This window comes from Callospermophilus lateralis, chromosome 13, assembly GCF_048772815.1.
Source record: "Callospermophilus lateralis isolate mCalLat2 chromosome 13, mCalLat2.hap1, whole genome shotgun sequence".
Lineage (NCBI taxonomy): Eukaryota > Metazoa > Chordata > Mammalia > Rodentia > Sciuridae > Callospermophilus > Callospermophilus lateralis.
In genome coordinates this window covers 31,074,729-31,102,459 of record NC_135317.1, presented here as the reverse complement: position 1 = coordinate 31,102,459, position 27,731 = coordinate 31,074,729, and the positions used below count along the sequence as shown (strand labels likewise).

General features: G+C 33.7%; 1 protein-coding gene across 1 annotated transcript in view; it reads left to right on the top strand.

The window, feature by feature from the left end:
- Gpr158 (G protein-coupled receptor 158) overlaps window positions 1-27,731 on the top strand; it is a 411,653-nt gene that overhangs the window by 337,160 nt on the left and 46,762 nt on the right. Inside the window, exon 6 of the mRNA XM_076832133.1 lies at window positions 9,933-10,042. Within this exon, the coding sequence (XP_076688248.1) occupies window positions 9,933-10,042 (110 nt within the window). The remainder of the gene's footprint in view (window positions 1-9,932; window positions 10,043-27,731) is intronic.

Below are 27,731 nucleotides of genomic sequence, written 5' to 3'. Positions count from 1 at the left end.
CAAAGGGAACGAACTGTCGCCATTTGCATGGAATACCACCATGGCAGAGAACTGATGTCACCAGAATGTGGCAGAGGAGATAACTTCATTGAAACCAGTGGCGACAGGTGTGTAATCCCCTAGCCTTCCCTCACCACACAGCGGGGAAACCTTAAGGGCCCCTCCCAGCTCTCCCATGAGCGCAATAGCCAGACCGAGGGAATCAGGAGTGGCCCAGGACCACGGCGCGTAACTCCCAGCTACCGCTCCCACCAGTGCTGACAACTGAGGTCTCTTGCACCAGCTACTGGGGGCGTGGCTACCGGAGGTCTAGCAAAATTCACTAAGGGTTCTCAGCCCCAAGCTCTACAAACTTAGGGTCTGAGGGAATGGCAAATAGTGAGAGTGTGCCCAGGAGTTCATGAAAACAGGGCTCCCAGGAGCAGCAGACCTGGCGTGTAGCCAGTATTGTCATGAGCGTCACTGGTGAGCGGGGCCTGGCTTGAGGAAAAGTGGGGAAGTGACTAGACACAAGAGAAGGCCCTAGGCACTCAGGATTGGAGACCCGCCCAGTCTGGAAGGAGGAGCTGCTGCACAGTGATTGGTTCCCGCGTATTGAGAGGAGAAACTTGGCCCGGTGGGCACAGCTCCACCTACTGGAAGAGAAGTTAATCAAACTGTAAGACTGCATTTATTAATTTTTTTTAAAAAATTTGGGTTTTTTTTTTCATTTTCATTTTTTTGTTGTTTTTTAAATTTTTTTAATTTTTAAAATTTTTTTTAAACTTTAATTTTTATTTTTTTATTATTTTTTCTTTTTTTATTTTCTATTTTTAATCTTTTGTCTTTTCATTTCTTTTCAATTTTCTTATTCCGCCTTCCTTGAATTCTACCTGCTTACTCTCATTCTCTTTAGTGACTTCTTCCCTTCCCTTCTAATACCTTTCCTCCCAAGCATCAAATACATTAATAGGAGTAAACAGTAACTCAGCAGTCAAACAGAACAAGAAGTAACATGAGCAGCATGAAAAAGCAAGGAAGAAAAGGAGTACAAACAATGCAGGACAGCCTAAATATTCAGGAGGACCTAGAGTCATCAGAAAAAAAAAATGGTCAAATAAAGAACTCAAGGAATACCTTAGACAGATGGAATGGAACCTTAAAGAGAATATGATGTATCAAGAACTATGTAATGTTTGAACAACCAACAATAAAAATTAATTAAAAAAAAGAGGATATGAGACATCAAATTCAAACAGTGAAAGAACACATTGAAAATGAATTACATAAACAGATAAAAGAAGAAGTTAAGCATATTTATCAGGAGATAGAGATTATAAAAAAAATCAAACAATAATTCTAGAAATGAAGGAAACTATAAACCAATTTACAAACTCAAATGAGAGTATCACTAACAGAGTGGAGCAAGTGGAAGCCAGAACATCAGATAATGAAGACAAAATATATTATCTTGAAAAGAGTCTAGCCAACTCAGAAAGGCTGGTAAAAAATCACGAGAAAAGCATCCAAGACATATGGGATAACATAAAAAAAAACAAACTTAAGAGTCATTGGGATAGAGGAAGGTATAGAGGTTCAAACCAAGGGAATGAGTAACCTGCTGAATGAAATAATTACAGAAAACTTTCCAGAAATAAAAAAGGAAACGGATATACAAATTGTAGATGCATACAGGACACTGAGCATACAAAATCACAGTAGACCAATGCCAAGACACATTGTTATGAAGATATCCAATATACAGAACAAAGAGAAAATACTAAAAGCTACAAGAGAAAGGAGGCAGATTACATTCAGGGGTAAACCAATAAGGTTAACAACGGATTTTTCATCACAGACGCTGAAAGCGAGAAGATCCTGGAACACCGTATTTCAAACACTGAAAGACAGTGGATTCCAACCAAGAATTCTGTATCCAGCAAAATTAAGCTTCAGGTATGACAACGAAATAAAAATCTTTCATGATAAACAAAAGTTAAAAGAATTTGCAGTCAGAAAACCAGCATTGCAAAGCATCTTGAGCAAAACACTACATGAGGAAGAAATGAAAAACAATAACCAAAACCATCAGTGGGAAGTGCCTCAGTAAAGACAGAGGGTGGGGGAAAGCTAATCATGGAGAAACAAACTAAATTAAAAAAAAAAAAATATATATATATATATATATATATATATATATATATATATATATATATATATATAATCTAACATGGCTGGAAGTACAAGCCATATATCAATAGTAACTCTAAACGTTAATGGCTTAAACTCTCCAATAAAGCGACATAGGCTGGTAACATGGATTAAAAAAACAAATCCAACAATATGCTGCCTCCAGGAGACACATCTGATTGGAAAAGACATACACAGGCTGAAGGTGAAAGATTGGGAAAAAATATACCACACACACGGTCCTCATAAGCAAGCAGGGGTGGCTATCCTCATATCGAATAAAATAGACTTCAAGACTAAGTTAATCAAAAGGGATAAGGAAGGACATTATATACTGTTAAAAGGAACCATTCACCAACAAGACATAACAATTATAAATATTTATGCACCAAATAATGGTGCTGTGACGTTCATAAAACAAATTCTCCTCAAGTTCAAGATTCAAATAGACCACAACACAATAATTATGGGTGACTTCAACACACTTCTCTCACCATTGGACAGATCCTCCAAACAAAAGTTGAATAAAGAAACTATAGATCTCAATATCACAATCAATAACCTAGACTTAACTGACATATATAGAATATATCAACCATCATCAAGTGGATATACTTTTTTCTCAGCAGCACATGGATTCTTCTCAAAAACAGACCATATATTACTTCATAGGGCAACCCTCAGTAAATATAAAGGGGTGGAGATAATACCATGCATTTTATCTGATCATAATGGAATGAAACTGGAAATCAATGATAAAAGAAGGAAGGAAAAATCCTACATCACATGGAAAATGAACAATATGTTATTGAATGATAAATGGGTTACAGAAGACATAAAGGAGGAAATCAAAAAATTCTTAGAGATAAATGAAAATACAGACACAACATATCGGAATCTATGGGACACAATGAAAGCAGTTTTAAGAGGTAAATTCATCGCCTGGAGGTCATTCCTCAGAAAAAGAAAAAAACAACAAATAAATGAGCTCACACTTCATCTCAAAGCCCTAGAAAAGGAAGAGCAAAACAACAGCAAATGTAGCAGAAGGCAAGAAATAATTAAAATCAGAGCGGAAATCAACGAAATTTTTTAAAACAAAAGAAACTATTGAAAAAATTAACAAAACTAAAAGTTGGTTCTTCGAAAAAATAAATAAGATTGACAGACCCTTAGCCATGCTAACGAAGAGAAGAAGAGAGAGAACTCAAATTACTAACATACGGGATGAAAAAGGCAATATCACAACAGATGCTACAGAAGTACAGAAGACAATTAGAAATTATTTTGAAAACCTATATTCCAATAAAATAGAAGATAGTGAAGACATTGATAAATTTCTTAAGTCATATGATTTGCCCAGACTGAGTCAGGAGGATAGACACAATTTGAACAGACCAATATCAATGGATGAAATAGAAGAAACAATCAAAAGACTACCAACCAAGAAAAGCCCAGGACCGGATGGGTATACAGCGGAGTTTTACAAAACCTTTAAAGAAGAATTAGTACCAATACTTTTCAAGTTATTTCAGGAAATAGAAAAAGAGGGAGCTCTTCCAAATTCATTCTATGAGGCCAACATCAACCTGATTCCGAAATCAGACAAAGACACCTCAAAGAAAGAAAACTACAGACCAACATCACTAATGAACCAAGATGCAAAAATCCTCAATAAAATTCTGGGGAATCGGATACAAAAACGCATCAAAAAAATTGTGCACCATGATCAAGTAGGATTCATCCCTGGGATGCAAGGCTGGTTCAATATACGGAAATCAATAAATGTTATTCACCACATCAATAGACTTAAAGATAAGAACCATAATATCATCTCAATAGATGCAGAAACAGCATTTGACAAAGTACAGCATCCATTTATGTTCAAAACATTAGAAAAAGTAGGGATAACAGGAACTTACCTCAACATTGTAAAAGCTATCTATGCTAAGCCTCAGGCTAGCATCATTCTGAATGGAGAAAAATTGAAGGCATTCCCTCTAAAATCTGGAACAAGACAGGGATGCCCTCTATCACCACTTCTATTCAATATAGTTCTCGAAACACTGGCCAGAGCAATTAGACAGACAAAAGAAATTAAAGGCATAAAAATAAGAAAAGAAGAACTTAAATTATCACTATTTGTGGACGACATGATTCTATACCTAGAAGACCCAAAAGCGTCTACAAAAAAACTACCAGAACTAATAAATGAATTCAGCAAAGTGGCAGGATATAAAATCAACACGCATAAATCAAAGGCATTTCTGTATATCAGCGACAAAACTTCTGAACGGAAATGAGGAAAAACACTCCATTCACAATATCCTCAAAAAAAATAAAATACTTGGGAATCAACCTAACAAAAGAGGTGAAAGATTTATACAATAAAAACTAAAGAACCCTAAAGAGAGAAATAGAAGAAGATCTTAGAAGATGGAAAAATATACCCTGTTCATGGATAGGCAGAACTAACATCATCAAAATGGCGATATTACCAAAAGTCCTCTATAGGTTTAATGCAATGCCAATCAAAATCCCAACAGCATTTCTTGTAAAAATAGATAAAGCATTCATGAAATTCATATGGAAAAATAAAAGACCCAGAATAGCAAAAGCAATTCTAAGCAGGAAGTGTGATTCAGGCGGTATAGCGATACAGATTTCAAACTTTATTACAGAGCAATAGTAACAAAAACAGCATGGTACTGGTACCAAAACAGGCGGGTGGACCAATGGTACAGAATAGAGGACACAGAGACCAATCCACAAAGTTACAACTATCTTATATTTGATAAAGGGGCTAAAAGCATGCAATGGAGGAAGGATAGCATCTTCAACAAATGGTGTTGGGAAAACTGGAAATCCATATGCAACAAAATGAAACTGAATCCCCTCCTCTCACCATGCACAAAAGTTAACTCAAAATGGATCAAGGAGCTTGATATCAAATCAGAGACTCTGGGTCTGATAGAAGAAAAAGTTGGCTCCGATCTACATATTGTGGGGTCGGGCTCCAAATTCCTTAATAGAACATCCATAGCACAAGAGTTAATAACAAGAATCAACAAATGGGACTTACTTAAACTAAAAAGTTTTTTCTCAGCAAGAGAAACAATAAGAGAGGTAAATAGGGAGCCTACATCATGGGAACAAATTTTTACTCCTCACACTTCAGATAGAGCCCTAATATCCAGAGTATACAAAGAACTCAAAAAATTAGACAATAAGTTAACAAATAACCCAATCAACAAATGGGCCAAGGACCTGAACAGACACTTTTCAGAGGAGGACATACAATCAATCAACAAGTACATGAAAAAATGCTCACCATCTCTAGCAGTCAGAGAACTGCAAATCAAAACCACCCTAAGATACCATCTCACTTCAGTAAGATTGGCAGCCATTCTGAAGTCAACAACAAGTGCTGGCAAGGATGTGGGGAAAAAGGTACTCTTGTACATTTCTGGTGGGACTGCAAATTGATGTGGCCAATTTGGAAAGCAGTATGGAGATTCCTGGGAAAGCTGGGAATGGAACCACCATTTGACCCATCTATTGCCCTTCTCGGACTATTCCCTAAAGACCTTAAAAGAGCGTACTACAGGGATACTGCCACATCGATGTTCACAGCAGCATAATTCACAATAGCTAGAATGTGGAACCAACCCAGATGCCCTTCAATAGATGAATGGATAAAAAAATGTGGCATTTATACACCATGGAGTATTACGCAGCACTAAAAAATGACAAAATCATGGAATTTGCAGGGAAATGGATGGCACTAGAGCAGATTATGCTAAGTGAAGCTAGCCAATCCCTAAAAATCAAATGCCAAATGTCTTCTTTGATATATTGAGAGCAACTAAGAACAGAGCAGGGAGGAAGAGCAGGAGGAAAAGATTAACATTTAACAGAGACATGAGGTGGGAGGGAAAGGGAGAGAAAAGGGAAATTGCATGGAAATGGAAGGAGACCCTCATTGTTATACAAAATTACATATAAGAGGCTGTGAGGGGAATGGGGAAAAAAACAAGGAGAGAAATGAATTACAATAGATGGGGTAGAGAGAGAAGATGGGAGGGGAGGGGATTGGGGATAGTAGAGGATAGGAAAGGTAGCAGAATGCCGCAGTCTCTGGCTGGGCACAAATCACGAGTCTCCACACAGCTTGTAGATTCAAACAGCAATTCTTTATTCCCGAACTCACACCGGCCTTCTACAAACACGCTCTGGGGGAATCCACATTCTCTGCTCAAATCCACTCTCTCCCAAATCCACTCTCTGCCCAAATCCACTCCACATGGGCTTCTGTCTCCCAAAATATACTGTCTGACCCTAAGCACTCAAGAGGAACTCAGCAGCAGGATACGCCCTATTCTAAAGGGGGAACACCCTAATCTCCTATTATGCTAAACTGCCCTATTGTAAAGGGGGAACACCCTAAACACGGATCCTGCCCTGGTCCTTGAGCAAGGTCACCTTTCAGAAGTCCTTCCACTAGACAGCATGGGAGTAAGCTGGCAAGGAATTTGTCATACCTACTTGGCTGATGGCTCCCAGCAGCAGAATACAACAGTTATTAATATGGCATTATGTAAAAATGTGGATGTGTAACCGATGTGATTCTGCAATCTGTATTTGGGGTAAAAATGGGAGTTCATAACCCACTTGACTCTAATGTATGAAATATGATATGTCAAGAGCTTTGTAATGTTTTGAACAACCAAAAAAAAGAATAAAGAAGAATAACCATAAAAAATAATTCTATGGGAAAAGAATTTAATGGGAAAATAATAGATAACAAATGTCAAATCTGAAATGAATTAACAAAGAAAATTATTTTAAACCTGATGTTTATATTGAAATAAATGTCAATAACCAAAACCTCTAAGATAAGAAATATGAAATTTTTGCACATTTTAAACAATAGGAAATATAAAACAAACTATTTATAAGTATTTAAATGAACATATACAACAATGTATTAATTAAAGGGATTATTTACTAGAGCAAAGAGCTTAAAAGTTCATTAATAGAATGTTGCTTAATTATAGCTGGTCTAATCAATGGAATATTTTACAATTGTAAAAATTTATATTTATAAAATGTGAATATATGTATGAATATTTAACATAACTAATAATACCATTAAAACTATTTTAGACTATTGAAAAAAAAAGAGCTTGGGATGTAGCTCAGCACCCATGAGTTCAATCCTTGGTCCTCCCCACAAAAAATAAAATAATTCATTAAAATAATGGGGTAAAATTATACTATAATCAATATGGTAACTTTGGAACAAAGAATAAATATATCAACCCTCTTAATAACATTAGCCAATGCTATTGAATATTCAAAGTACCATGCACTGTTTTCTTACCCCACATGATTGCATTTAAACATAAACAATCCCAGAATGTAGTATTATTAATTTTTTGTCTGCTTACAAATGAGTCATCTGAGGCAATGTTAAGTAATTTGTGAAAGTCACACAATTAATAAAGAATAGAACTAAGACCATCCACATTGCCTCTGTACACCCAAAGCACAAATTCCTGTTCATTATTTACTGAATTCTTTTTAATAATACATTTTGTTAAGTTCACTAGGATTTCATTTCCTATGACTTTTTAAATGTATACTTCATCCATGGATGCTTTAAAAAATGGCTCATTATTTCATTTATTTCTAACTCAGTCTTCCCTTATAGTAACAAGCCCTCAAGTTCTTCATTTCTGAGGTAAAATTTTGAAAGTGTATCAGTAGTTCCCAAACAGTAGAGGAGTAATTCTTTATTTAAATTTAAAAAGTATGCAGAATTCTGCATTATAATTATTCACCTTTTCTCATTCATTTACTCATTCAGAGTTAGCTTACTGTATAATGGTAAGTTTTACAATGACTCCCAGGATTTTTGCAGTCTCAGGAGTCCTCTGTTCTAGAATTATTTCTAAAGCCATAGCTAGATGAAAATTTTGAGATTTTATGTGTTCTATATTTTAGATTCCTAGACTCTAATCTGTATTTCTCCCAGGCATAAAAAAGGAACATGTATACTCCCCAAGGTTTCTCTATTTGTTTTCCTCTTAAGTTTTCTTTCCATTTTTCAGCTTTGGTTCCTTAATAAATAATAGAGCTTGCTTTTCAGAACTCATAATTAGTGTTAGATTCTTGTGCTAATTAAATAAGTCTAAAATATAATACAAATTTATAGAGACAAGTCTGAAATCTATGAGCTAAAACAGAATATAAATTTATAGAAACTTAACCTGTTTTGTGAAAATAATAAAAGAAGGGGGTTTATATTATTTTTTGAAATTTTGCCAAATTTAAACATTTTTCTGAAAAATTCTGAAGACAAATCTTGATCTGTATCTTTACAATAACTAGTGAATTGGAAAATTAATGTACTGTGTTCAGGAATGCATGTCTTTGGTACAAACAAACAACAACAGCAGACATATATGTGTGTATATATGGCCCCAGGAATGCATGTCTCTGGTACAAACAAACAAACAACAATAACAGACATATGTGTGTATGTATGGCCCCAGGAATGCATGTCTCTGGTACAAACAACAACAACAACAATAGGGTTTTGGCAGTGGCTGTATTTTCTGTTGTAATGGTCTTGATTTCAACAGAATCAGTTCAGGCCAGCTGCTCTACCAGAATAACACAAATCTGCATTTTTCAACAGCATTAATCCTTTAATGCTACACAGAGCTCTTTAGGCATGGTCAAACCAATTCTTAGTTTACAAGACCTTGCTGAAAATCAAACAGCAGTATATGAAAGGTGATAGAATGCCTTGCAAATATCTTTTGGATGCCCCATGCCCCACCATCACTTAGAATGAGCCACTCACTCCTTAATAATCCTACTGGAACTGTACAGATATTTACCACAGTAACTATGTTACTTTAATTCAAATCCCTATTTACATTTCTTTTCACTCCTAATTAGCCTTTGGATCTTGTGTCAGCAACACATACCACAATGCTCAAAATGTTTAATTATTACTTGTTGAATGAAAATTCTGGAGTAAGAGAAGCAAGGAGTTTGTGAATTAATGGACCAAAATAATATGAAGTAAAAATGAGCTGGCTATTCCTGTAATCCCAGCTACCCAGAAAGTTGAGGCAAGAGCAGTTCAAGGCCCACCTGACCAATTTAGTGAGACCCTGTCTCAAAATAAAATGAATATAAGGCCTGAGGATGTAGCTCATTGGTAGTGCTTGCTTAGCATGCACAAAGCCCTAGTTTTGATCCCCAGGAGTTCAAATGAAGAAGAAAAAAAGTAACAATGGAATGAGGGATTATTTATAGGGAGTGCAGTCTGGGGTGATCTTAGGAATCTTAGGGCTACCTCAGAGATCAGAAAGGTATTGTAGGTGGGAATAAACAAGGCTGTGGTGGAGAATGGCAATAGGGGTCACCTAGCTTGCCTATGTTGGGAAGTAAAAAGGGTTAAGTTTGGACTACTAGAGACATAGAAATAGTTAATAGAAACTCCTCAGTGTTGCATATAAAGAATTTATATTTTATTTTAAGGTAAAAAGAAACAATTTGAAGTAGAGACTGTAGTCTTTCAACCTAGACAATGAGTGATTAAAGTATCATTTTAAAGAATTATTCAAATAAGTGTGTGCTTATATAAACTTCAGGTATACAAAACATCAGGTTATGAAATACTTACTTTAGTCTGTGGGTCATCAGCTGATCCTGAAGTTTTCTTTCTTTGTGTTCTTATCCTACAGGTTGTTATTTTGTATTTCGAGCCAAGTACATTTCGCTGTATTCTCCTAAGATGGGTCCGTCTTCTTGGTTTTGCCACTGTTTATGGAACAGTCACTCTCAAGCTTCACAGGTATATTTTATTAGTCTTTCACTTCTATGGAAAGATCAGATTATTTGATTTTGCATGTAATGATAGCTGGATTGGCCTCTTCGATGGTTTAATTTCAAGAATTTAGATATGCAAGATGATATGTATTTTTCAATTTCAAAGCAATTGCTTTAAAGTCTCTAGGGAAATTTTTAATATAACAGAACTCTTTGATGCTTTAGTAAAATGTCAACAATTATGGAAAGGGTTAGTTCTAAAAAAATTATAATGTTAAATAGTATTTACTAGCTAAAAACAGGAAGGAATACAAAGACAATACAGCTGAAATGATGATTCATGTCTGAGTTACCATGGAATCCTGTTTGAGAGAATTGAGCTATATGCTTGTTTGACAAGAACTATTGTCCTCCATTCCCAATTTCCATGTTCCAGGGTAATCCTGCTGATCAATTCTATGAGCAAAGTTAATTTCTTGGTTTTCATCCTTAACTAATATGTTTCAGTGATTATCAACCTTGACAATGAAGAATACCATAAATTTCTTTAGACTTGTTTTCAAAACTAAATATACTAAGAATGAGGCAATAAAACAAACTACCTGTCCACAGTGGCAAGGGTTGGCTTGAAATTATTGAAGACTTTTTTCTTGCCTCCTGTTTCCAAGTTTAAAGAAAATCTTAGTGATGTTGTGCCAAAAAACACAGGAGAAAGAATTCTTCAGTAGGAATAAACTGTAACCATATAGAGAAAACTCTTGTATGAATTATCTTTAAACTTTTTTGGTAACCATAGTAAGCCATTCATGCTAATTTGGTAATAGTGTTTCTCAGTAAAAGTCTTCGAATATGAGTCTGTATTATACAATGGTTTATTTTAGATGTCATAATATGCTTCATAAACATAACACATTTGTTTTTAAATGTCTACCCTTTCAACCTTTAAAAATATGATAATTATACCACATAAGAATCTGTTTCTTTTCCTTTCCTTTTTCTCTCTCCCTCCCTTCCCTTTCTAACTCTCCTTCCTCTTCTCCTCTCTCCTTCTCTCTCTTTATTTCCCCTCCCTCCCTCCCTTCCTTCCTTCCTTCCTTCCTTTTCTTCTTTTCCATACTTAATTACTGGGAATACTCCAAATTATCTTTTTGGAACAAATATGAATATTCTTGACTCAAAATTTCTTTGTTATATACACGGTAAATTGCAAAGAATATTGGAATGACTTTGAGATGATCCAATTTAAATCTGAATTTGGCTTCATATCTAGGAAATCAAGGCCTATCTTATAAAGGAGAGGCTTGGATGATCTAAAATGTTCTTTCTGGCTTTCCCTCATTTGTTCCACATTACAGCATACTTTGCTGCTATGTCCTTCTGCACTTCAAGTGCCTTCCAGATTTCCCATTCTTTATATGATAGCTATTTCAACTGATACTCACTAAAGAAGATAAGAAATCAATGACAGCATTTAGTATACTGTAACCCTTCTAGAAATGCTGAAAGAATAGGTACACTTCTGTGTTTTGAAAATTACTTCTTACCCTACTAGTCTAATGCTTAGTGTCTATTGTAATACTTTTTACAGCTCTATAGTTTTCTTAATTATTTCTCTTCTTCACTAATTTACCTTCTCCTTGAGAGTCTTACCAATGAACTCCAAGCACTCAGCACAATGACAGACTGATACATGAAAGGTATTTAAAACTAAAAAGCTGCTTCTCAGCAAAGGAAACAATCAACAAGGTAAAGAGAGTGCCTACAGAATATGAGAAAATCTTTACCACAAGCACCTCAGAGCATTAATCTCCAGGGTACATAAAGGACTCAAAACACTTAACACCAAAAAAGCAAATAACCCAGTCAACAAATGAGCTAAGGATCTGAACATATACTTCACAGAAGAAGAAATACAAATGGCCAACAAATGTATGAAAAACTGTTGAACATCTCTAGCAATTAGAGAATGCAAATAGAAAATACAATAAGATTTTATCTCACCCCAGTCAGAATGGCAATTATCAAGAATACAAGCAACAATAAATGTTGGCAAGAACGTGAGGAAAAAGGTACACACATTCACTGCTGGTGGGACTATAAATTGATATGATCATTGTGGAAAACAGTATGGAGATTCCTCAGAAAACTTGGTATAGAACCACCATTTGACCAAGCTATTGCACTTCCTCAGTATATATCCAAAGGATTTAAAATCAGCATATTACATTGACACAGCCACATCAATGTTTATAGCAGCTCAACTCACAATAGCTGAAGTATGGAACCAACCTAGGTACCCTTCAAGAGAGGACTGGATAAAGAAAATGTGGTATATATACACAGTGGTATATTATTCAGCCTCAAACAGGGATGAAATTATGGCATTTGCTGATAAATTGATGGAGCTAGAAAGCATCATGCTAAGCAAAATAAGCCAATCCCAAAGAACCAAGGCCAAATGTTTTCTCTGACAGGCAGATACTAATTCACACTAAGCGGGTGGGTAGGGAAGAATAGAGGTTACTTTTGATTAGAAAGAGGGGAGTGAAGGGAGGGGAGAGGGTAAAGAAGTAGGAAGGATTGATTGTAGAATTAATCAGACATTATCACCCATGTGCATGCATGATTACACCACTGGTGTAACTCTACACCATGTACTATCAGAAGAATGAAAAGTTAGTCTATTTATGTATGATTTGTCAAAATGCATTCTTGTGTCATGTATAACTAATTAGAACAAATTTAAAAACATTAATGGATGGGTGAATGAATGAAAATGTCAGATGCAACTTGGCACCACTTCTCATAGTGTTCACCACACATAATATATTCATATTCCCTGAATTACTGTGTGCTACATCATTGTGTCCCCAAATGTCTGGAACACATAACTCTGTTTTGTGTGAAGGACATTTGGTAGAATTTGAACACAGCATAAAATACCACTGAATGATAAAGTGGTAAAATTACTTCTATTCTGATTCTCTTTCAATCATTTTTATTATTTCCAGGAGAAAGACATAACTAGTACATATTAATACCTGTCTGATAGTTGATATTGGAACAAAGAGCAGATCAGGCTTCAGGCTCAGAGCTTTTCATTGTGACTTGCTTTTTTTTTAAGATTCATTATTTTTGTTTTACTCTCTATATTTTTATAGTTATTTTTCATTTACAAAAATTGTTATCTATTGTTTTTTCTTTAAGATAATATAAAGTTTTAAAAAATATTTTAAAACAAATAGAAACTGATTTAAAGAAAATACTAACTGGTTCACAGATAATTTTAAGGGTGGAATTTGAGAAACTGGATTACTTCATCATCTTTTTTGTTCATTTTAAAGACTGGAACTAAAACTATTTTTTCTCTATGTGGGTCTAAAAGTCATTGCAGTGAACAATTACTCCACTAAAGGCTTAAATTGCCTGGAAACTATTTCTAATTTAATGAGCTGAATTATTCTTATCCTGTTATGAACCATATGGCTTTACTATTATATTCTGGATTTTATTTTACACATTGCTTAAATTTAGCAGGTTATAATATTGTTTGTCAGTAAACTGAACAATCAGCATCCCAAAAAAACATGAGTAACTTGAAGGAAGGACTGGCTAAGCCAGCTTTGTATTAGGCTTTACTTTGCCCATATTATGTATTCAGGTTTTTTTTTTTTAATAAACGAATGGGTGGATGGTTCTAGTAAATGGAGCCACAAGGTATATTCTTGGTTGGTATTCCTGAGGAGTCCTTCTGAATAAAGGACATCTAAAGATGATGAAGATAAATATAAAGAAGAAATAGATAAATCTTGACAAACCAAATTTGAATTTCATTTCTATCATTACCTATTTATACTAGCAAGAATAAATTAACGTCTGAGAATTAGCCTTCTTATCTATAAAATGGTTTAATATCTCACTTGAAAAGTTGGAAATATTAAATATAACTTGAATGTACATAAATATATCAGTTTGGAATTGAGGGTTGCGAACCACAGGAACTGACATTAAACATTAAAGGAATTTACTGGAAGGATGTGGGAAAGGTCAGAGAATTAAAGGGAAAATTACAGAATCAAGTTGTAGGAGGACCTGATCCACAGTAAGTTATCAAAGTAGCCTTGGCTAAGGGGTAATATCTCTTGAATGCCATAGTCCATTTTCACAGGAATTTCATTTTTCATTTCAAGATTTTTTAAAAGTAAAATTAAGTCATATCCCTCTACACAGAAAATTATAAGAAAAGTATGAGTATAAATATATAAAATAATTGTTAGAGTTCCTTAAATTGGCAAGAAAGGTGTGAATTTTTGTTTTATTCCAGCATTTCTCTCAAGCATTAGTGGAAATCTTGAACATTTCTTTCTCTGTCACCTGGTGTGGCACTGATCGATTACAGTGTTCATAGAATTTCTAGAGCATTGAAAACTAAAACAAACATGAAGAAGATATAGGATCTTGTTGTATCTTTGGAAATGGTAATGTTTAGTCTGGAATGGAAACTTAAAAGCATTTACTTTTTTAATTAATTAATTATTTATTTATTTATTTATTTTGGTGGTGCTGGGAATTGAACGCAGGGCCTTGTGTATACAAGGCAAGCACTCTACCAACTGAACTATATCCCCAGCATTTACTTTTATCAAACATCTGATTTTTCCCTCTGGTGGTCTCTTCCCACATTTGCGGCCATACAGCCAAAGACTGTCCTAACAATCCAAAGGAAAAAGCCCTCTGAATGTTAATACAATACAACACAAAGGTGTGCAAAGTTGAGGTCAGGTTGGGGTGGAATGTTCTGTCCATTCTTGGAAGAGTATTTTAGCACTGACATAATTTAGAATCACCAGTATTCGGGATGATCAAAAGCAAACCAAATTTTATTTGTTGATTGGTTTATTTATTTAGAGTTATGGGGATTGAATCCAGGGCCTTACACAGGTCAAGCACACACTCTACCACTGAGCCACATCCCCAGCCCCAGACGGACTTTTAGTTATTTTTATTATGCCCTTTCATTTTCTCTAGACAACAGTCTCCCTTATTGGCAGGCCATCCATGCAATTCAGTTTATTTGAACCTGAAACTGTACCTCTTTAGAGAAAGAAAGAGAGAAGAATGGAATTAGTTTTTGCTAGTTCAGTATCAATAATAAGAGGGAAAAAAGAACTGAAATAGGCAAAAACAAAGAAGATTCATTTATAGAAGGTGTTTGTTTCTGTTACCAGAGATAAATTTGATTTGGTACATGAATGATATCAGGTGGGTCTAAACATCTAAACAGACATCTAACACGTCCAGTCCATGGATACCTGTTAAGCTAGTTTGTTTTTGTTGTTGGTGGTGGTGGAGTTTTGTTTGTTTGTTTGTTTTGTTTTGTTTGTCTTTCTGTTTTTAAAATCTCAGTCTAGGCTCAAATAAGACAGGATACCTTCAGAAGGCAACATAAGGAAATGATTTAAATGAAAGGGGATGGGGAAAATTTAAAAACAATGCTGGAAAAAAATATTTTCTTTTCCCTATAATAACGTTTCTGAAAACACATTAGCTTTTCCTTTTTCTTAGGCTAGTCAAGAGAAAACAAAGGACTTTTCTTGTTGTTGTTGTACTGTGTTTAAGATGAATATTTAAGCAAGCTATGAAAAGCATTTTTCTGGCTCTGGACTGGGATTTGTCACTTCATGCATTATTCAGCTCTCCTTGCTCTGGGTACAACCCGTAGCAGTTTTCTCTGCTGTGCTCATTAGCACCAAATATTTACAGTTTGTGGGAAGGCTTATTTTTTATATGTTTTATTTCATTCCTAGTAAATTTTAAAAAGTGAAAGGAAGATATTTATATTTGTTGTATGTATTCTTCTAAGGACACATGAAATATAGTCAGATAACTTAAATTTTTAAAAAGGCAAGTGTGTAGCAATCTAGAAAAGGCAAGAGCTTGTAATATATTAAAGATTGTCTCTTTTAGCTTAACTTGTAACAACTATAGGTGGCAGAGAATTTTAAATGAAGCTTTAGCAAATGCCAGAAGTGCCATTACTTTACCTTATTGACTAAGGATAGATTGATCTGCCTTTACAGACCATTGTTAGCCCTCATTTATGAAAGCTGCAAAATAATAGCATTGATTCTTAGGTGACTAGGAAAATGCCTATGGGAATCCATAACACTCTTCTAAAAGTCTGCTTACATTTACCCCTGCACATACATGAATGGTGTTTAAAATTTTTATTAGTCTGTTACTGTAACAAAATATCTGGGGCAGGCTAACTTTATATAGAAAAGGAATTAATTTGTCTCACAGTTTTGGAGGATGAAAGTTCAAACAGCATAGTGCCACTACTGGCAAGAGCCTCGGGGCATAGGACATCACATCTCAAACCCGAGAGCTACATGGGGCCAGACTTATTCTTTTAATAACAACACTCTCTCAGAAATAACTCTGGGTCCCATGAGAACTTCTTTAAAACTTCCTAAAGGCAGCACCCCAATGACCTTAGGACTCCCACTAGGTTCCATATATTCCACATAACTTCACTGGGGACCTAGATTCCAAGACATGAAACTTTGGGGGACATGCTCAAATAATACTCAAACCATAGCAAGGTCCCAAGTCATGACCCATCATGACCTGTCTTGACCCATAGTATTTGTTTTGTTTTGTTTTGTTTTGTGGGAGTACTGGGGATTGAACCCAGGGGCAGTTTTCTGCTAAGGTTGGCAGTTGCCAACCTCAGCCAAAACAGTACAACATAATTTATCTTTCAGACACATACCTATGGACATTGTATTTTGACTAGAAATTGTAGATTCCTGGCCACCCATTTTGCTGAGCTCACTGTGGTTTCTCTTCTTTACTGGCTGCCTACTCTGAGATGAAGAATACCTTCAGACGTAAAATTACTCATAGCGACTTTTCTAAAGAGCCACATTGTTCACTAGAGAATAGGGATTCATTGCATGTAAATGTATGGAATTGGATAATATGCTAAGTAAAATAAGCCAGTCCCCAAAAAACCAAAGGCCAAATGTTCTCTCTGATATGTGGTTGTTAACCTACAACAAGGGAAGGTAGGGAGGGGAAGAATTAAGTTCATAGCATCAGACAAAGTGGAATAAAGGAAAAGGAAGGGGGATGGGAATAGGAAAGACAACAGAATGAATCAGACATAACTTTCCTTTGCTAATAATATATGAATATATGACCAGTGTATGTACAACCACAGAATGAGGATCCTAATTGGAATGGTTATACTCCATGTATGTATAATATGTCAAATACACTCTACTGTCAAGTATATGTAAAAACAACAAATTTAAAGAGAGAGAGAGAGAGAAAGAGAGGGAGAGAGAAAAGGGATTCATGCTTCTGAGGAAGGTCTTTCTTCCAGTCAGTGAGTACACTGTTTGAACTTTCTCAGGAAGTTGACAAAGTTCCAAAGCTAAAGAAAGTTACTTAGCTTCAGGGGCAAATTGGAAAATACCTGAGACTTTCCTCATGCACCTGTGTTTCTCATATACTAAAAAATTACTAGATGTCTTAGGAAAAAATGGCATGATTAATACAGATTTTTAAAGAATAAAGTATTAAATTGATGTTTCAGAACTCTGATACTGGCATTTTAGAAATATTTAAAAAACAATTTTGTGAATGACTTGACTTTCTCTTTTCCTGTTTAATAATTCATTAAGTGCCACTGTGGACTTTCTGAGGTTAAGATTTAGACAGCCTCACTGGAGACACTTTTATTATTTTAAATCATATTTAATGACACAGGAAATATCAAAAGTCATTTGGTTCTTAACAAATATAAATTTACTTTGTAATTTCATTAATTAAGGAAGTATTGGTGTGGCATATATCAAAGAAACTCACCTTAGTGCATAGACTATTCATGTGCTATCATGTTTCTAGGTAATTCTCAGAAACTCTGTGTAGTTAGATACCTTAGCTTTTCAGACCGTACGTTTTGTCATTCTCATCACTCATAGGTTTGAAAGTTTGTAACAGAAGTGAGGACCATGAAGACATGAGCAATAAGCAAGCAAGCCTCTCTCACCTCTTTCTGTACTCATCTATTCTGTGTGGCATATTTGCAATCTATCTGGAGCTACCTTAGTCTGTGTCCCTGAGGACCTGTACACAGCTAGCTATTATGAATGGTTCCCACAGGAGCCATGGAAAGAAACCTCCTAAGCTTCAAAGAGTTTTTAATTTTAAAAACTTCAGTCAGAAGATAATTCCCTCTACTCATTCCTCCCTATTCTGCTCCCTCCAGTGACTTCTTATCACACTGTCTGTCCACAGTGTTGCAGGACCCCAGCTGAATGATCTAATGCTAGTATTAATTGTGTCACTCTACTTATGTCACTTTCAGAAACTAAGAATTTTTAGTAAAATAAAATGGAAGCAAAATTCATTTTAATTGTTCTTTCTTTCAGGACAAATTACTATCAGATATGAATAAAATAGGAATGTAACTCACCCAGAAAACTGAGACTTAAAACTTTATTTATTCTGTCTAATTTCAGATGTCCTACTTCCTTTGTTATATAACATGTATCTTAGATTTTTTATGCACTTTATTTTATAACATCTATGCTCAGTCTTTCAATTGTGAGCTTCCATTTTTAAAAATGTTTATACAGATGCTGTAATTTCCTAAGTATAGGAAAAAAGTCTTTCATTAGAATGTGCAGTTTAGGGTCTGGAGTTGTGCCTCAGTGGTAGAGCACTCGTCTAGCACATGTGAGGTCTTGGGTTCGATCTTCAGCACCACATAAAAATAAATAAATAAAATAAAGGTATATATATATATATATATAAAGAATATGTAGTTTATTGACTATGTATCATGTTTGAAATATGAAATTTTGAAATATGAGATTTTTGTTACTTAGGTTATGATTTTAACTTACTGTGTGTGTATGTGTATTCTAACCAACTTGAAAATGAAAACAAATCCTGTAATACAGGATTCATACTTCTCATACTATAGCTTTAAAATTTTTATTGTCCTGATACTCTTTGTTAGCAACTCTATATCCAAATTTTGTATGTTCTATAGTGAAAATATTTTCCTTATGTGAAGAAGATAAGAGAATAATTGAAAATGAAGATTAATTCATTCATGCAGCAAAGAAAAGGGGAGCAAGTCTTCTTTAAAAGCCAAGGTTATTTCTTTCCTTGCTGTGTTTTTATCTGGTTTGGGGAACAGGATGCTACTAGCTTCATAGAATAAATCTGGGAATTCCTCTCTTTCTATTTTATGGAATAATTTGAGGAGGATTGGCATTTGTTGTTCTTTAAAGATTTGGCAGAAGGCAGTTGAGAATCCATCTAGTCTTAGCCATTTCTTTGTTGAAAGGTTTCTCTTTTCTTTTTATTTTTTAATTGCTGCTTAAATCTTATTGCTTGATATTAGTCTATTTACATTTTCTGTATTCTCTTGCTTCAATTTGGGCAGGTCACATGCATTTAGAAATCTGTCAATATCATCTAAATTTTCCAATTTACTTGAATATAAAATTTCAAAATAGTCCCCAGTCAAATTTGAGAAATGTCTGGTGGTATCACTTTTTCATCGCTAATTGTGTTGATTTGGTCTTTTCTCTCCTTCTTGTGGTTAATTTGGCTAAGGGTTTATCAATCTTGTTTACCTCAACAAAGGTGCCAAAATATATGTTGGAGAAAAGATAGCATTTTTAACAAATGGTGCTGGGAAAACTGGATGTCTATATGTAGAAGAATGACACAAGATCCCTATCTCTCACCCAGCATAAAAATCAACTCAAAGTGGATCAAAGACCTAGGAATTATATCAGAAACTGCAACTGCTAGAAGAAAACTTAGACTCAACACTCCAACATAGGCACCAACTTCCTAAATAAGACTCATAAAGCTCAGGAAGTAAAAATAAAAATCAAAGATGAATAAGTGGGTTGGTATCAAATTAAAAAGCTTCTGCACAGCAAAGGAAACAATAGGATGAAAAAGAACCTACACAATGGGAGAAAATCTCTGCTAGCTTCTTTTTTCCTTCCTTCCTCCCTCCCTCCCTCTCTCTCTCTCTCTCTCTCTTTCTTTCTTTCTTTCTATTGTGGATTGAACCCAGGGACACTTTACCACAAACCCACATCACCAGTCCTTTTTATTTTTTATTTTGAGACAGGGTCTCACTAAGTTGTAGAGACTGGCTTTGAACTTGTGATCCTCCTGCCTTAGTCTCCCGAGTTGCTGGGATTATAGGCTTGCACCAGCTTGCTAGATATTCTTCTGACAGGGGATAAATATCCAGAATATATAAAGAACTCAAAAAACTTAATACCAAAAAAAACCCAGCAACAAATAACCCAATCAATAAATGGGCAAATGATCTAGAGACATTTTTCAAAAGAAGATATTCAAATGGCCAACAAATATATGAAAAAATGTTCAACATCCTCAAAAATCAGGGAAATGTAAATCAAAACTAAACTGAGATTTTATCTCACTCTAGTTATAATGGCAATCATTGAGTATACAAATAACAATAATTGTTGACAAGGATGTAGGGGGAAATGTACACTTACACATTGTTGGTTGGACAGCAATTAGTACAACCATGTTGGAAAGTGGTATTGACATTCCTCAAAAGACTGGGACTAGAACCAATGTTTGACCCAGTATTCCCTCTCCTTGGTATTTATCCAAAAGAATTAAAATCAACAATTAAAATCAATCAAACTAACTCCTTCATACCAATGTTTATAGCAGCATAATTCCCTGCGGCAAGTTATGGAGCCAGCATAAGTGCCTGTCAACAGATGGATAAATAAAATGTGGTGTGTATATACATGGTAGAGTTTTACTCAGCCATAAAAAAGAATGAAATTATATCATTTGCTGGAAAATGGATAGAACTAGAGAACTTATGCTAAGTGAAATAATCCAGATTCATAAAGTAAAGGGTGGGATGTTTTCTTTCATGTGTGGAAATTAGAGAGAGAAAGAAAGGGAAAAAATGAATTAAAAAAGTGGGATCTCATGAAAATAGAGGGAGACCAGTAGAGTAAAAGGAGATCAAGGGGAAGAGGGAGCATGGGGAAGTACTAGGGAATGAAACCTACCAAATTATGCTCTGTCCATGTGCAGATAAACTATAATGAATCCTGTCTTTATATATAATTATAATGTGTTAATTGAAAAAATAATAATAGAAAGGAGATAAGTAGATTACAGCAATTGAATCAGGAGAAGGGAGAAGTGGAGGGAAAGGAAAGTATTGGGGAATGAGACTGATCAAATTATATTGTGTGCATGTACAAATATGACATATTTGAGTTCCACTATTAAGTATAATTACAATGTACCAATAAAAATGAAATAAAAACCAAGATTAAATAGCCGGCAGCTGCCACCTGTCCTATTACCTAGACCCAGAGTCAGGTCCTTATAATGTTTGAGGATTGATACATTATTGATCCTTCCAATGTGGCAGCAGTTCACTTGGCCTCAGACCACTCTGCTGCCCTTCACCCAGAACCTGCACATATCCAGTGGAAAATATCAGAGTTGTATCGATAAAGAATTTAATAATGGAAGTACAACTATTATAAATATTCCTGGAAAGACAAACTATGAACAGTGATTCAAGAAGAAACAGAAACTAAACATCTGTAATAAGAGAAGACATTGAATTAGTAATCAAAAAGTTTACCACCAAAAAATCCAAAGACTAAATAACTTCACCAATGCATTATAACAAAGACTTAACACCAGTTCTTCATGAATCAAAACCAGATAAATATATCAAAATTTAATAAAGCTATAAACCCATATTCCTTATTAATGTTGATATAAAACTTCAACAAAAAATTAGCAAACAGAACCCAGGAACCTCTAAAAAGGATTATATATTATGACTAAGTAGGATTTAGCCCAGCAGTGCAATAATGATCCAATTTTCAAAATATCAATGTAATAGAGAATATAATAAAAGATAAATCCCATATGATGGATAAAAAGAATTTGACAATTTCAACACACTCTCATGATTTGAAAAAAATTCAACAAACTGGGAATGTAAGGGAACTTAACAACACTTGCTAAAACCCATCCACACAAAACCCCATAGCTGACATCATATTTAATAATGAAGGACAGAGTCTTATCCCTTAAGATCAGGAACAAGATGAGAATGTTCTTGCCACTTTATTCAACATTCAACATTGTCTTAAAAGATTTTGCTTGAGCATTTAGGCCACAAAAAAGAAATAGCCAATATTAGAGATGGAAGGAAGAAGTAAACCTATCTCTATTTGCAGATGACATGATCTTATTATAGAGAAAATCATAAAGAATGCACTGAAAAACTACTAGCACTAATAAATGAGTTTACCAAACTTATAAAAGATCAATATATAAAAATCGATTCTATTTCTCTATACTAGCAATACACAAACTGAAACTCAAAGAAAAATTAAATTTAGAATAGTATAATAATAAATTTGTAGAAATTAACACTGAACTATGAGACAGGTACACCGAAAACTATAAAATATTGTTGAAAGAAATTAAGTTCTAAATAAATGGAAAGACATCCTTGTTAGTGGTTTGGAAAACTTAGTATTGTTAAGATTGCAATACTACCTAAATTGATTCAATATAATTACTATTAAAAAATAGCTATCATTTTTGCAGAAATTAACAAGTTTACCTGAAATTGAACCTAAAATAGCTAAAACAATCTTTAAAAAGAAGAACAAAGTTGGAGGGCTCACACTTCCTGATTTCAAATTTTGCTCCAAAGCTACCACAAGCAAGGGAGTGTGGTATTGGAATAAGAAAAGAAATACAAATCAATAGAATAGAATTGAGCATCAAGAACTAAACCTGTAAGCTTATGGTCAACTGACTTTTTTTATAAAAAGGCTGCTAAGAAATTCAGTGAAGAAAAGATAGTCTTTTCAGTAATGCTATTGCAAATTTTGGTATCCACATAAAGGGGCAGCCAGATAGCCCAGATGAAAGAACAAAGTTGTCCCTCTACTTCACACCATATACAAAAATTGATTCCAGATGAATAGAAGAACTAAATGTAAGAACTAAAACTGTAAAACTCTCGGAAGAAAACAGGCATAAATATTCATAACTTTGGGATGATAGCAAAAGCACAAGCAATGAGGGAAAAATTGGCCTTCAAAATTTTAAATTTTGTGCATCAAAAAACACTATCAAAAAAGTAAAAAGAAAATTCACAGAATGAAAGACTATATCTGCAAATTGTATCTAAAAAGGGTCTGACATCTAGAATACATAAAGAATTATAACTCAACAACTAAAGGACAAAAAATAATTTTAAAAATTAGAATTGACAGTTTTCCAAAGAAAATATGTAAATGGCCTAAATTGAAAAGATATCCAATGAAACTAGTAATTAAAACAGAGTATTTTTTAAAAAAATTATAATTTTCAATATTAGTAAGTATCCAGTGAGGTAAGACACTAATAGTATCCTGGGGGAGGGAGTGTTAATCAGCACTCTATCTATATTTAGTACAATGTATTAAGAGCTTTTTAAAAACTGAATTTTTTAAATTTCTCAAATCTAAAGAAAGCATAAAAGTGGCATAAAACATGGAAATCGTTTGATTAAATGGTTGTGTGCTATCAAAGATCATGACCTTTACAAATACAGAATTTTATTCAACAATGCTTAGATATCACATATGGAACAAAGCAAAATATGATTATATACTATAATCCTAATATTATAAAATATTTTATATTTGTATAGAAAAAATGCTAGAGAATAAAATTCAACTAAATGCTGTTTATATATAACTGTGTTTTTCATTTCATTTTTTGTTTCTGATTTTCTAATTTTATATTTTGACCATATGATATAGTTTTAATGGAGGAATCAATTTACATGTAAAAAATAGATTCATCTTTGTTTTAATTTATAACACTAATGATTTATAATAGGCAAGGTAAGGTAGAAGGCACTTTGGGATCTACAAAGAAATTTAAATAAAATTTAATAAAATCTAGTAGTGAGACAAAGTATAAAAAATTAAATAGCACAACAACCATAAGAGCAATCACAACAGCATTAAATTAATTTCCAAGTTTTATTGACAACTGAAAGTTCTTCTTTAGCAACATTAATAACCCAACAATGGTTATGTATTAACACTGTTACCTTCTAAACTATATCTGTGGTTGCAGGCTCTGTTTGCTGGCTAATAAATATTGTGTATTTTACTGTGGGTTAATGTTAACGTGAAAACAAAGATTTCTTTAGGGTTTTTAAAAATACTACTTTTAAACATTTCTTTTATAAAGGACTAACATCTAAAAACAGGTTAAAGATACTAATGTATAACTATTCTTTAAAAAGTAGTTTTTGTAAATGATCACACGTGTTCAATAGGGAAATGTAATTAATCAAATTATATACATGTGCAAATGTGGCATAATGTATCTCCCTATTACTTATGATTATAATGCATCAATAAAAAATAAAATAGAAATGGTGACCTCATATTTGCAAAGAATTTTGTTATCTTTTTGTAGTCTCCTATCATCTGACACCATTCCTTTTCTATAAATGTATGTCAAAAAAGACTGAAAAGGAAAAGCCACAGGTCTTATTAAGTTTAAATTGTTCTTGGAAAGAGAAACAGCTTTTGCTATTATCATTTCTAACACACCCTAATCTGGGCAATCTTGATTAAAAAGAAAACAGATTTTAAAAGGTTTCCTTTATGATATCCCCGGGACATACTATGTGTGATTAATTTCTATTTCTAGGAAAAGGCTTTTTTTCACATTGCAAAACTAAATCTTTAATTATAAGTAATAAATCAAGATTTAACTATTAGCATTAAAATGGTGTAATTTTAAGTGTCTTTATTGCTTAATATTTTGTGGGAGGCCATGAGTTTGGACTGAGCACCTTCACTGGGCCCAACAGACCAAACCAATATGGAATTTAATCACAGTAACTGAGCTTGACTGGTTGTAGAAGGACTTGTAGCCAGTTAGCCAAGTAAACGGTAAATAACTGGGTAAGCTGTAACCAGTTACCTGGCTGATTGACTAAGCTGTAGCCAATTAAGATGCTTTCTATGCCCCACTTCTGTTTTCCTATAAATGCTGTCTGATTGCTTTGTTGGTTTAAGTTTTCAAAACCTGCTCTAGTTCTGGGAGCTGCACGATTTGCGAATCTTTTTTTTGTTTTTGTTTTATTCAAATAAACTTGACTAAATTTAGTTGGTCTAAGGAATTTTTCATTTAACACAGTCTACAAAGCCATGCAATTAGTGATCCTTCTCTTTTGAACTTGTGATTAAATTGTTTATTTAAATAATGATGCTATTAGGCATCTGTAATGAGTTTGTTTTATAGTTTCATCTGAAATCTCATTGCTATATACCTAAACATTATATTAAATAGAAAAAGGCTAAATTTTAAAAATATATAATCCTGGAATAAAAATGTAATTTAATATCTTCCTTCTGGTTAAACAATGCTAAATAATTGAAATATAAGATCGAACATATTCTGATAGGTACTTGGCAGACAATGGTTCTACTATTCATAATTATTCTGTTTATAAGAAAAGGAACAAGCATATGATTCCTAATCAGATTTCTTCTTGATCTTCAGAAAAATTGAGCATCTGCATATTGTTTGAAATATTTTTCTGTAATAAGTTAGAGCTGCAAGAGCAATGAGGAGGGACCAGTAGTTTCTACATTTAAATCTGTTTATCAGTAAACTTGGTGCCATACTTTTCAAAACTAAGCATGTTTGCAGCACAAGCACCCAAATGCTCTCAATGATCTGCAATGTTGTGACAACGGATATATCTTCAAAGATGTGATTTAAGAAACAAGTGTTTATGCTGAGTTAAAATAAAATTGTTCTGATTTGAGGTCAGTTAGCATCACTGACCTCTATTTAAGGGAATAAGCCATTTTTATACTTTCAAATTTCCTCCAGGATTACACAATGTTCATTCCAACTAAATGTTTGTCCGTTTTGTTGATCTTTTGACTTACATTTGTTGATTGTATTATTTTACATTTTTCATTCTAACATTATTTATTTCCTTTACCTTGCTTTGTGTTTAGTTTGCTCTTCACTTTTTAAAATTTCCTTACAGTAGGAGCTTAGATTATTGATTTTATTTCTTTTTTATTATTTTATATAGGTATTTGCAATTATAAATTTTCCCATTACTGCATTTGCTGAAAGCCCTAAGTTTTGAAATATTGTTTTCATTTTTATTTATCTCAAATTATTTTCTAATTTCCCTTGTTACTTCTTCCTTAACTCACTGGTTAAGGGTGTTTAGTTCAATTTCCATATATTTATGAGTTTTTCACTCTTCTTTTGTTACTGATTTCGAATCCAGTCCACTGTGATCAGATAAGGTACTTTACATGATTTTAGTGTTTATAAACTTATTCAGACTGGTGGCCTAAGGTATTCTTGGTAAAGTTCCATGTGCTCTTAAGACTGTATTCTACAGTCGAGTGAAATGTTCTACATATCATATCTAGTTGGTTTATAATGTCATCTAACTCCTTTGTTTTATTATTGATTCTCTGTATAGATGTTCAATCCATTATTGAAAGCAGAATATTGAAGTCTCCAATTTCAGTTTTAATTGAACAATTTTTCTCTTCAACTCTGTTAGAATTTTCTTCAAATATTATGGATCTCTGATGTTTGATGCATATGTATATATAATTGTTTGGCTTCTTGATGGATTGACACTTATAATTATACAATATCAATCTTTGTCTCTCTTAACAAATACTATCTATAAGTTTATCTTGTCTAATAATATAGCTATCCTAATTACTCTTCTTTGGTAACTATTTGCATGGCATATTTTTTGCCTTTCTTTTACTTTTAACCTGTTTCTTTGGATTTAAAGTGACTCTCTTATATAATAGATGGTAGAATTTTTTAATTCATTCTGCCATCTCTACATTTTAATTGGAGAGTTTAATAAGTTTACATTTAATGTAATTACTCACAAAGAAGGACTTCTTCCATTTTGTAATCTGTTTTTAATCTTGTATTTTTTTGTTCCTCAGTTCTTCTATTACTGCCTACATTTGTGGTAAATCAATATTGTATAGTATATAATTTTGGTTCCCTTCTCTTTGTTTTATTGTTATTTGTGTTAGTTATTTTCTTGGTGGTAGCCCTGGGAATTACAATTAATACCCTAAATGAATAAAAATCTAATTCAAGCTAACACCAATTTCAATAGTATGTAGAAACTTTCCTCCAAAATAGCTCTGTTCTCTCCTTTTACATTGCAAATTATATTCTTAAGTATTGTGTGCTTATCAGTATAATTTATACTTGTTTTATGCAGTTATCTTGGATAAAGGAAAGAAGAGGAATTACAAACCTCAAGTACGTTAGTACTGACTTTTCTATTTACTGAGTTACCTTTACCAGTGATCTTCATTTATTCATGTGAGTTTGATTTTCTGTGTAGTAGTCTTTAATTTCAACCTCAAGGATTCCCTTTACCATTCCTTGGAGGGCATGTTCACTAGAGACAAACTCCTTCGATTTAAACAAATTTTAAAAATCTGTTAATTTCTTCTGCATAATTAAAGGAGAATTTTAACCACCTATGGGATTCTAGGTTGTTGTGTAGATTTATGTCCATCCTCAAATTTAAGCTGTTATAGCCACTG